At 60.6% G+C, this 10,570-nt stretch overlaps 1 protein-coding gene across 1 annotated transcript; it reads left to right on the forward strand.

Annotated features, from left to right (window-relative positions):
• The first annotated feature begins 5,358 nt into the window (after positions 1-5,358).
• On the forward strand, positions 5,359-10,538 carry DNPEP (aspartyl aminopeptidase). Its single transcript, XM_074548637.1, has 15 exons — positions 5,359-5,484; positions 5,615-5,690; positions 5,767-5,855; positions 5,929-6,042; positions 6,361-6,486; positions 6,621-6,751; positions 7,110-7,194; positions 7,615-7,722; positions 7,953-8,030; positions 8,355-8,438; positions 8,725-8,885; positions 9,033-9,072; positions 9,405-9,506; positions 9,863-10,030; positions 10,426-10,538. The coding sequence occupies exons 1-15, from the start codon at positions 5,479-5,481 to the stop codon at positions 10,474-10,476; spliced, it is 1,419 nt and encodes a 472-aa protein (XP_074404738.1). The 5' UTR covers positions 5,359-5,478; the 3' UTR covers positions 10,477-10,538.
• The last annotated feature ends 32 nt before the right edge of the window (positions 10,539-10,570 follow it).

Consider the following 10,570-nt stretch of genomic DNA (forward strand, 5'->3'; position numbering starts at 1 on the left):
GCCAGGAAGTACACTGGGGATCAGACAGCCCAGCCCAGCTGCTCAGAAACTCCCAGAATGGGGAATTTCTAAGTTCATCTGAAAAGCCCCACTGCAGCTTCCTGGACAAGTGGGGGGTCAGGTAAGGGACCCTTAGGGCCTGCACAAACCCACAACAGCTGAAAAGAGCATCCTGAGGGAGGGTACCTGTGCTGAGGGAAACCCTCCTGAGGGCTCCCCTTGCCTGGGCAGCACCCCCTCCTTCCCAGACCTCCAGCACACCTGGTGAGCCCCCACTCTGCCCAAGCTGGGCTGTTCTGGCTGACGTCAGCTGGCTCAGCCCCAGTGCCTTCGTCCCTGAAGGCCCTGCTGGAGGGGACCGCTGTGCCACTGGGCACAGGGTGACTCAGCAGCAGGACAGCACTCAGCCCTGCCAGGCCCTGCACCCCAACCTTCTGCCCTGGCTGTAACACAGAAGCCAAGCAATGCCATGCCTCACCCATGGCAGCATCAGGCGAAGGCCCAGGCTTGTTCATGGAAGCATTCTCCACTGCCCTGGCTCTGGGAGGAACTCCCCCCTGCTGCCCCCCTGCTCCATGTCACTTGGGCAGCCAGCTAAAGTCTGGGTGGGCCCCACAGACATGCAGGTGCTCAGTGCCCTGCATCCCTCCTGCTCCTGCAAGCCCCCATCCCTGGAGCCTCTCCCAGCCTCCCATGTCAGAGTGATGTAGCATCTTCCCAGAGAGTACAAGCTGCCTGGAGGAGCCTGCCTTTAAAAGGGAAGGTATTTCCAGATGAGGTTGTTTCATCCCAGCTCAGGGAGAGAATGGAAGAAAGGGGGGGCTTGTGGGGGGAGAGTAGATGGAAAAACAGACAGCATCCTTCCTCCTTCTGGCCCCATTCCGAGTATGCCCTGCACATCCCAGAGCGCCGCACGTGTGCCCTGCCCGTGCCGCAAGTTCCAGCAAGCGGCCCTTGGCTGGAGTGCAGAGGGGCAGGTGGGTGCCCTGTGAGGGGGACTCAGGGCATCTGGGACAGCACAGCATGAGAAACAGAGTTCAGCCATCCCTTTCCATGACCCCACCCCGCTGCTGTGCCAGTTGGGACTGTGGGGTGCATGGACTCCTCAGGGATAGTGTCCAGAAGTGCCTGGCACCATGCCCTGGTAGGTTTCAGGTAATGAAAAGGTGACACAAATCCCATCTCAGGCCTGGGTAGCCCTTGTTCCCATCCTCATCCCACAGAGCAGGTGGGGGCAGGGTTGGGGTGCTCCAGGGAGGGGAAAGGCACTCTTGGGCACGGCTGTTTGGAGGGGAAGCAGCGCAGAGGGGTTAACTGGGAGTATCCTCCTGACCCTGCCCTGTTTGAAGTGGCCCTTCCTCAGCTGTGGTGACAGCCTTCCGGCATGGCTCTGAGCAAGCAGGGGCCCCACATCTTGCAGAGGGCGGACAAACCTCTTAGGAAATTCCCGTCTGCTTGGGGGACCCAGCATGCCAGGAAGGAGGGATGAAGAGCAGGACCAGAGACCCTGCCTGAGTCCGACGGACAAGATGCCAAACACTCTGTGCCATCTACAGACCCAGAGGCTGCAGAAAGTGAGGCTGAGGAGGCCAGAAGAGCAGGGCTGCCTCCCATCCTGTCCAGCCCGCGCAGCCTCCCCACAGCTCCATCCCAGGCCGGGCTGACCCAGACCAGTGGAGCCTGGGAAGTGGCTCCTGAACCCCCGCACTGGCCTGGTCCCAGTTTCCATCAAATCTTGGACGAGACTGCTGCCGGGAAGGCGTTTGGAGCTGGAATGTCAAACAACTCCCTCTGGTCATGACATCCCTGTGAGCAAAGCCAGCTGCATCCTGCCGCTGCCCCTCCCTCCTGGCCCTCCCTCCCTGCCATTCCCCCAGGATTTAAACCCAGCACAGCCTCCTTGGCCTGTGGGTGTCTTGGGGCTTGAAGCTAGACAGGATGTGGGGACAGGGTGCTGGCCCTTCCTTGTCCCTGTGCCCTGCCACCAGGACCCAATGCCCCCTTATGCCTGGCCTTAGCTTAAGGGTGAGTTGAGAAATGGGAATGAGAATGGGAATGAAGCAGCGGGGGTGTCCATTCCCCTCCCTCCTGACCCCTGGCTGTCTTCCTTCATCCCGCTCCTTTTACAGCCATGAGCCTCCCAGGCGCCTTTACCCTAAGAGGGAAGGAGTGTGTGGCCCATTCCCCAGTGCTGACGGATCCATGGTGCATGCTATTGTCTAAATAGGAGGTGGTTCTCCCTCCCTGCCTGGACCAAGGCCCAGCCTGGCCTGATGGGGTCCCAGGAGCTGGTGGGTAAAGTCTCCAGTCCTCCCACACCCACTGTTCATCCCAGCTGCCCCCATGCCTTTGCCCATTCCAGAGCTCAGGACCAGGGGGTGCACAGACTGTCTGTTTGCTCCTGGACCCCACCCCCATGTCCCCAGGTGATGGGGATGCTGACGACATTGTCCTGTCTGTGAGTGGCACAGAATGCTGGGGGTGCCTGCATGCCCCCACGGCAAGCATGGATGCCAGGGGCGTCCAGATGCAACGTGTGTAGGTGTTGGGAGGTGTTTGATCACCTCCCTCGGTCATTGTATGTAGTCTGGGTGAGTTGTTCTCCCATGTTTGACGAGCATGCTGGGGGTGAGCTGTTGCCCTGAGTCATGTAGGTGATGGGCAAGATCAGCTACTTCCATGTCCATGCAGATGCTTAACTCATACCCCTGCTCCATCACTCATCTACAGCTGGCCCTGTGGTCCATGGGGATGTTGGGGATGTTCCCCTATCCCTGCTGCCTAGGGGCAGGCTAAAGGGTGTCCTGCCCTCATGGTCCATGGGAACATTCACCTGCCCAGTGCTGTGGAGATGCCAAAGTTGCCCTTGAGATCCACGTGGCCGTGGGGATGACGGAGTGGCTGAGTGTCCGTGGGGATGCTGCAGGCCTCGATAGCATCAGCCATGCCAGTGAGATGAGGTAGCAGCACCCACTGCATGGCTGGCGGCTCACGTAAGGCATGGCGGCCGCTTGCTCAGCCTCCAGCAATTCCTGGGCGCTGATTTCACTTTCCCATGCTCAGACACGTGGGCCGGGATGCGGGGGACCGCCTCGATGGATGCCATCCCTTTGCTCATCCTGGCAGGGCTGGCAAGGGGGGGTCCGGCAGCCTGGCAGGCGCTGGGAGAAGGGGGTGGCACTTCCTGGAGCTCTGCTGTGTTTACAGTCTTTGTCCTGGGCCATCTTTCCATTAACCCCTTCCAGCAGGGAGGGCTAAGAACTGCCTGCCCATCCCCAGAGCCTGCTGCCAGCAGGGAACATTTCTCTTACAAAGCCTGCCCAGAACCCCACCTGGGCTGCCAGGGGACACAGGAAGGACCACGGTGCCCTGTCCCTCTGGCCCTTCCCTGCCAGGCACCCCTGGGCACACACATGAGCCCAGCAGCAGGGTGCATACATGCAGAGGAGGAGCTGATGCCGTTGTGGAAGGGCTGCCTGTGGCTCCCCGCTGCTCTGGATGATCCGTGGGGCAGCGCGGGATGGGGGACAGCAGCACTGTCTTTCCAGGAGCACGGTGATGGGGTAGGGGGCAACCACAGCAGGTGCTGTGCAGCCCTTGGCACCCAGCCCGGGGTTAGTCAGAACCCACCCGGATATAGCCATCAGGAGCTTTTTCTGGAAGTCCCGCTGTGCCGGGAATAGCTGTGGCACGCCGAGGCACTGCCCTTTGCTCACAGCGGCGGGGCTGGACAGAGGCCACACCCGGCCCTGCCACTCACGGCTGCTCTGACAGCCCCGAGGTAGGCACGCCCTGCCCCTGCACACACAAACCTCGGGAACCATCCACCCTGAGCACCTACTGGGTACCCATCCCCTCTGGGCATCCACCGCTGGGGAGCCAGGGCTCTAAATGTCCTCAGATGTCCCTCAGGCACAGCCTGGGAACCATTCAAGCACTCCTGGCCCTGAGCTGGGTTCTGGCAGCAGGGGCGTGATGCTGGCAGGAGGAGCGTGGGGATGGCTGCCTGACACACAAGTGCCTTTGACACACGTGTTCCAGCCCTGGGCTGGAGTGCTGGGTGCTCCCAGCCCGTCTCCAGCCTGGCCTAGGGGTGTCTAGCCCTGTGTTGTGCTGTGGTTGACATGGAGACCCTCCAGCTGTCTGTTTGCAGGGTGCCATGCAGTGGGAGAGCTCGTTCCCATTTGGTGGTGGGGAGAAGCAGGTGCTGGGGGCTGGGAGCATAAATCCAGAGCTGTCAGGAGCTCTCAGCATGACAGGTCACAGGGTCAGGGGCAACAGGACCACCAGTTTCCTCAGAAACAGTCCTCAGAACACAGACAGCGTTTCCAGCTAACAGGGTACCCACACGGGTGACTCAGGAGCTGGGAATCCAGCTGGCACCCAACACCTGGGCCCCATGCAGCACTCACAGGCTGCCACGTCCATCTCCCAAGGCCACATACCCATTGCTAGGAAGAAAGGACCCTGCTGGGAAATGATGCATGAAGACTGATGAAACCCAAAACCTTGCTGCTGCACCCAGCCCCTGAAGGGAACCCAGACAAGGGTGGGAGGCACCCTAATCCATGCAAGACCAAGGGGTCCTATCCCTTGGGAGTGCTCCTGGGGCTGACAGGCAGCTTGGGTGCTGCCTTGCCAGTGTGCCAACACTGAGAACCCAGTGCATTGCTGTTGCTCAGAGACATTTGCCTCCAACATGGGACCACGGATTTGTGCCTTGTTTCGTGTGGGGGCCAGGCAGTGCCAAGGCAGGGGAGTAACAACGATGGGAGGCTGCAGCTTGGCTGTGACCCACCCCACTCCAAATATACCTAGCCTTGGGGAAGTGAGTGTGTTTTCCTGTGCACCTGCACCCCTCTGCAGGCAGGCCAAGCCCATTCTGGGGCAGTCCCTGCTCCTCCAGTTAGCCCTACAACTGTGGCACACTGGGGCAGGATGGGTGACCATCGTTGTGGAGCCTGTCCCTGCCCCTTGCTTCCCATCCCAGTCCCTCCTGGCTGTGTCCCTCTTCCACACACCTTTAATTCAGCTGTACCCCAGCCTTGCAGGCTCTGTGTTTGCCTGGCCTGGGCCAGAGTGCAGGGTGAGGGGTGCGGGCTGAGAGTGCAAAGTGCATGGCAGGGAGTACAGTGTGGGAAGTGCAGGGTGTGGATTGCGGGGCGCAGGATGCACATTGCCGATTGCGGGGTGTGGATTGCGGGGTGCAGGGCTGGGTGCAGATTGCGGGGTGCAGGGTGCGGATTGCGGGGTTCAGGGTGCGGATTTCGGGGTTCAGGGTGCGAATTGCGGGGGTCAGGGTGTGGGTTGCAGGGTTCAGGGTGCGGATTGCAGGGTGCAGGGTGTGGATTACAGGGTTCAGGGTGTGGATTGCCAGATGCAAATTGCAGGGTGCGGAGTTCGGAGTCCGGGCGCAGGCCTCGCGTTCCTCCAGGCCAGCAGGGGGCGCTGTTCGAGCCGGCGCGGGCGGTGGCGGCCATGCAGGTAGCGGGCGGGCGGCGGGCGCGGGACGGGGTCGGGTCGGTGCCGCCCGGGACGGGGTCTCCGGTCCCGCGGGGGTCCCGGCCCGGGGCGGGGCTTTGCCGGCAATGTGCGGTGACGGCGGTGCCCACAGGCGGCGGCGCAGGGCTCGAAGGCGGCGGCGCAGGAACTGGTGAAGTTCGTGAACCGCAGTCCGTCTCCGTACCACGGTAAGCGCCTGCCCAGTCCCCTCCCCGGCTCTGTTCCTCTTCCCGCGGGCGGTCCTGACGGCTCTTTTCCCCTCAGTGGTGGCCGAATGCCGCAGCCGGCTACTGCAGGCCGGCTTCCAGGAGTTGAAGGAGACGGAGCACTGGGACGTGCGGCCGGCGCAGAAGGTGGGCCCGGCTGGGACGGGGCAGCGGGAGCCGGGGTGGACGGGGCATCTCACCTCTGCCCCTCTGCCTCCAGTACTTCATCACCAGGAACTACTCCACCCTCATCGCCTTCGCTGTCGGCGGCCAGTTCCAGCCCGGGAATGGGTTCAGCCTGCTAGGAGCCCACACCGACAGCCCCTGCCTCAGGGTAAGGTTGCCCGGCTGGCTGCTGAGTCTTTCTCTGGGTTCCTCCAGTTTCATGCTCCAAGCAAAAACTATCCCGACTACCCCTGTGCCCTGCAGCATCATTGTTGGGTCCCTGCACCTCCCAAATATGTCACCCAGAGCAGCCCCCGCATTGCTGTGCCTGCTGCTGTCTCCTCTGTGTCCCTGGTCCTGCAAAGCCCCTCACCCTGTGCTGGCAGCATCAGCAGTGAGGCTCTGGGCATGAGCTGCCCAGTTCCCACCAGCTGCCCGTTCCCCAGCGCTTCATGGTGCCAGCAGTGACACCTCTGCTGCTGCCCAGGTGAAGCGCCGCTCTAAGCGGGGACAGGTGGGCATAGTGCAAGTCGGAGTGGAGACCTATGGAGGGGGCATCTGGAACACCTGGTTCGACCGTGACCTCACCGTGGCCGGGAGGGTGATCATAAAGGTGAGTCTGATTTAGGGCAAGCATGGTTGGATAGCTAGCTGTGTGTCTCTGGCACTGGGTCACTTACCCCCACACAAAGTGGGACCTGCTGCAGCCTCTCAGGCCTGGCCTCAGAAGGCCTCCTTGTGTTTCAGGACCAAGCCACGGGGCGCCTGGAGCAGCGCCTGGTACGTGTGGAGCGGCCCATCCTCCGCATTCCTCACCTGGCCATCCATCTGCAGCGCAGCATCAATGAGAGCTTTGGGCCCAACACCGAGCACCACCTGTAAGGCCTGGCTCAGCCCTGACTCTTGCCAGCCCTTGGGAGGGCTGGGACCCAGCTAGAGCAAAGCCCCGCCTTAGCTCTCCCTTTGGCAGCCACTCATTGCAGTGGGGAGATCTGCAGTGCCTTTTAGCCCCACAGAGTACTTCCAGGAGATGCTTCCAAGCATTTGGGAAAGGACACTGGAGTGTCCTGAGGTGGCACAATAGATTTGTGCTTAAAATGTGCATTCTTCTTCCATTTGGCATATCAGTCATTCCCTGGAGGAGCAAGGCAAACACACCAGGAAGGGTTGGCAGTGTGTGACCCAAGCAGGTGAGGTGAGCAAAGCTCTGGGAGCTAATGTTGCTGACCCCCACAGGGTTCCCATTCTGGCCACTGCAGTGCAGGAGGAGCTGGAAAAGGAGGTGCTTATGGAGTCCACACCTTGCAGTGCTGCGTCCCAGGTGAGCTGTGTGCCAAGGATCAGCAGGGACACTTGCAAGGACCTCATACTTGTCACCTTTGATTTTGAGTCCTCAGGGACCTGCCACCAGGTTCCCCTTCTCCCTGGGGACTGCTGGTAACCTTCCACTCTGCCTCACAGTTGTGCACACAGCACATCTGTTCAGCCATCTCTCTCTTCTCACCCTTGCCTGCAGCCAGTGTGGAAGGGTGCATCTCCCTGGGGAGGCAGGGCAAGGAGGGGGGCTAGCACAGGGCATAGAGCTGTCCTGGCTGAGGTGGGGGCTTGAACATGGGAGATGTTAGTAGCAGAGAGGACTCTGCCAACATAAGCAGGATCAGGGACAGCTTTGCAAAAGGAAACCAGGAGTTTCTCCTGCCATCCACTGCCTGCCCTGCCCACAGCTCTGCTTTCTTCCCAGGCAGAGCGGCACAGCCCTGTTCTGCTTTCCCTGATCTGCCCCCAGCTGGGGGTGAAACCAGAGCAGATTGTGGAGATGGAGCTATGCCTGGCAGATACACAGCCAGCGGTGAGTAAGGGCAGGAACCTCCCTCTGTGTGCACACAGCCTGCAGGCTGGTACTACACAGGTGTTACCTGCTGCATGTCCTCTGCCTGGGGCATGCCAGGCTGGGAGCTGAATGGAACTAGAGGGAGCTGCTCCTGAGGGGCAGAGATAAGGGTACTGGAATGGGAACCCAGTGGCGGGTGCTTTTTGGTGACCCAGAGCTTGTGCCCTACTCCCCTTGACTCTCTGCAGACGCTGGGTGGTGCCTTCGATGAGTTCATCTTCTCCCCACGTCTGGACAACCTGCACAGCTGCTACTGCGCCTTGCAGGTGAGAGGGGAAACAACCTGGAGACTGCAGCGTGGCCACCGTGCACCCCAGCTCAGCTTTGGGATGGCCAAAGGCTCTGCAGGGAGTTGTGTTCTCATGGAATGGGTCTAGATTGTTGGAGGACCTGGGGTTGGATGCCCCCTTTGCTGGGTGTGTGGGATTCCCAGGAGCTCCCAGGGATAACTTGCTGTCGCTGGGCAATGTGTGTGCCCACAAATCCTTCCTCCATGCTTTGGACCCTCCTGGGAGATTTTCTGATGGCTCAGTCCTGAGATTCCCAGGATGGAGTGGCACTCATGCTGGTGTCCATCCCTAATCCTGCAGGCCTTGATTGACTCATGTGCAGCACCCTCGTCCCTCTCCGAGGAGCCCAATGTGCGTCTCATCGCGCTCTATGACAACGAGGAGGTGAGCAAGAGGCACAGCCGTGGGGTGGCTGGCACCAGAAGGTGCTCCATGTTCTCTGCTCTTCCCCAGCCATGCCTAGCATTGGAGAGAGCATCCTAGCAGGAGAGAGATCCCACAGCCCAGTGGAGGAAGCAGGGATTTGCTTACAGCCACGTGGAGCATGGCCCAGGCAGGGGTGGGAAGCGCTGGTGTGGCAGGAAGCTGCTTGGCTGGCCTTAGGGAGCAGCCTGTCACTCCTGTGGCCCCTGTGGTGCTGCAGGCTTGTGCTGATGGTGATCCTTGGCAGGTGGGGTCAGAGAGTGCACAGGGTGCAGAGTCCTTGCTAACAGAGCTGGTGCTGCGCCGGATCTCTGCGTCGCCTCACAACCTGACAGCCTTCGAGGAGGCAGTGGCCAAGTCCTACATGATCAGTGCTGATATGGCCCATGCTGTGCACCCCAATTATGTGTGAGTAGTCTGAGCCGTGCCACAGGCCTGACAGCCTGCCCTGCCACCTGTGGGATGTATCCCCATCACTCCCCAGGTGGTACAGACAAGGATAGTCCTTGTTGCAGCAGGGTATGAGTAAGAGTGTGAAACACTTCTCTTTTGCAGGGACAAGCATGAGGAGAATCATCGTCCAGCCTTCCACAAGGTGAGGGCAGCCCTCTGCTTGGCTCTAGAATGGTTGCTGTCTGTCTGTCCTGCAGTGCTGCTGCCCAGCATTCAAAAGGAAAACATTTATCCTGTAATGGAATTTGACTATGCCACATGTCTGATGTTAATCACTTGGGATCCCAGTGTTGTCCGTAGAGCTCCTCCCTGCTCTGAGCTGGGGCTGTCCCCATGGAAACACTGTCCCCATCCCCATGGGCTCACCCAGGAAAGAGAGAATGGATGATATTTTGGGCATTGCCTGGGCATGGGTGTTTCCAGGGCCACTGACTGTTCCTGGGTCCCATCACAGGCCTGCCTTCCTTTGTGCAGGGCCCTGTCATCAAGGTGAACAGCAACCAGCGCTACGCCTCCACAGCTGTCACTGAAGCTGTAATCCGGGACATTGCTGCCCGCGTGGGTGTCCCTCTGCAGGTGAGCCGGACTGAGGGAGCCCTCCTTGAACATCAGGAGTTTGGGCTGCAGCCCTGCCCCTGGGTTCATTGAGGGGGCCTGTGCCCAAGCTCCACCCCTGTTACCATGTCTGACCCCACTGGGGTCTCTGTGCTGCCTGTTGCTGTGAGGCTCCAGCCCCAGGACTGCCTCAGGGAGCAGGCTGGTGAGCAGAATGGAGCCTGGCCTGAGCGTGTCCTATCTCTGGAGCGTTCTTTGAACCCTGGCATGGGTTGGTGCTGCTTCCCTGCCCCAGGTCACCTCCCTTCAGGGCTGAGGGCCCGTGTGGGAGGCCATGGGGTAGCGTGTGGAGCTGCTGAGGTCTTGCCCCCATGCAGGAGTTCATGGTGCGCAATGACACACCGTGCGGCACCACCATCGGCCCCATCCTGGCCTCCCGCCTGGGGCTGCGTGTGCTGGACATTGGCTGCCCCCAGCTGGCCATGCATTCCATCCGGGAGATGTGCTGCACCTCGGGGGTGCTTCAGAGCATCACCCTCTTCAAGGTGAGCCCTGTGTCCCCCATCCTGTGCTAAAGCTCGCTCCCTGCTCCCCTACATCTCCCACATCCCCATGTCCCCAACCAATCCCTGCTTTGGGGCTGAACCCAGCCATCCCACAGAGCTCCCCAGCTCTCTGGAGCAGCTCAGGTACTGGCTGCTTCGGGAGGTGCTCCCTCTCATCCCAGCCTTCCCCAGTGACTGCCATCCCTAAGTAGTTCCTATGGCAACCGGTGCTAGCCTTGAGTCAGTGATGAGTTACTATGGCGACGTGGTCCTGCTCTCTGCAAGTAGCTGCCTGCTATGACGCTGTGACAGGGAGCTGCTGCCTGCCCCCACTGCCTGTCCCCCCACCCCGCACTGCCTTGCTCGCCCCACCCTGACAGCCTCTCTTCTTCCAGGGCTTCTTCGAGCTCCTGCCGACAGTCAGCAGCAGCCTGGTGGTCGACTGAACATGGTGGGGAGGGCGCAGCAGTGGGTTTTGTCCTGGGGCCATTAAAGCATTTCTGTCTCACCAGTGAGTGGTCCATGACTGTGGCTGGGGCT

The sequence above is a fragment of the Zonotrichia albicollis genome, chromosome 10 (assembly GCF_047830755.1).
Source record: "Zonotrichia albicollis isolate bZonAlb1 chromosome 10, bZonAlb1.hap1, whole genome shotgun sequence".
NCBI classification, from domain to species: Eukaryota; Metazoa; Chordata; class Aves; order Passeriformes; family Passerellidae; genus Zonotrichia; species Zonotrichia albicollis.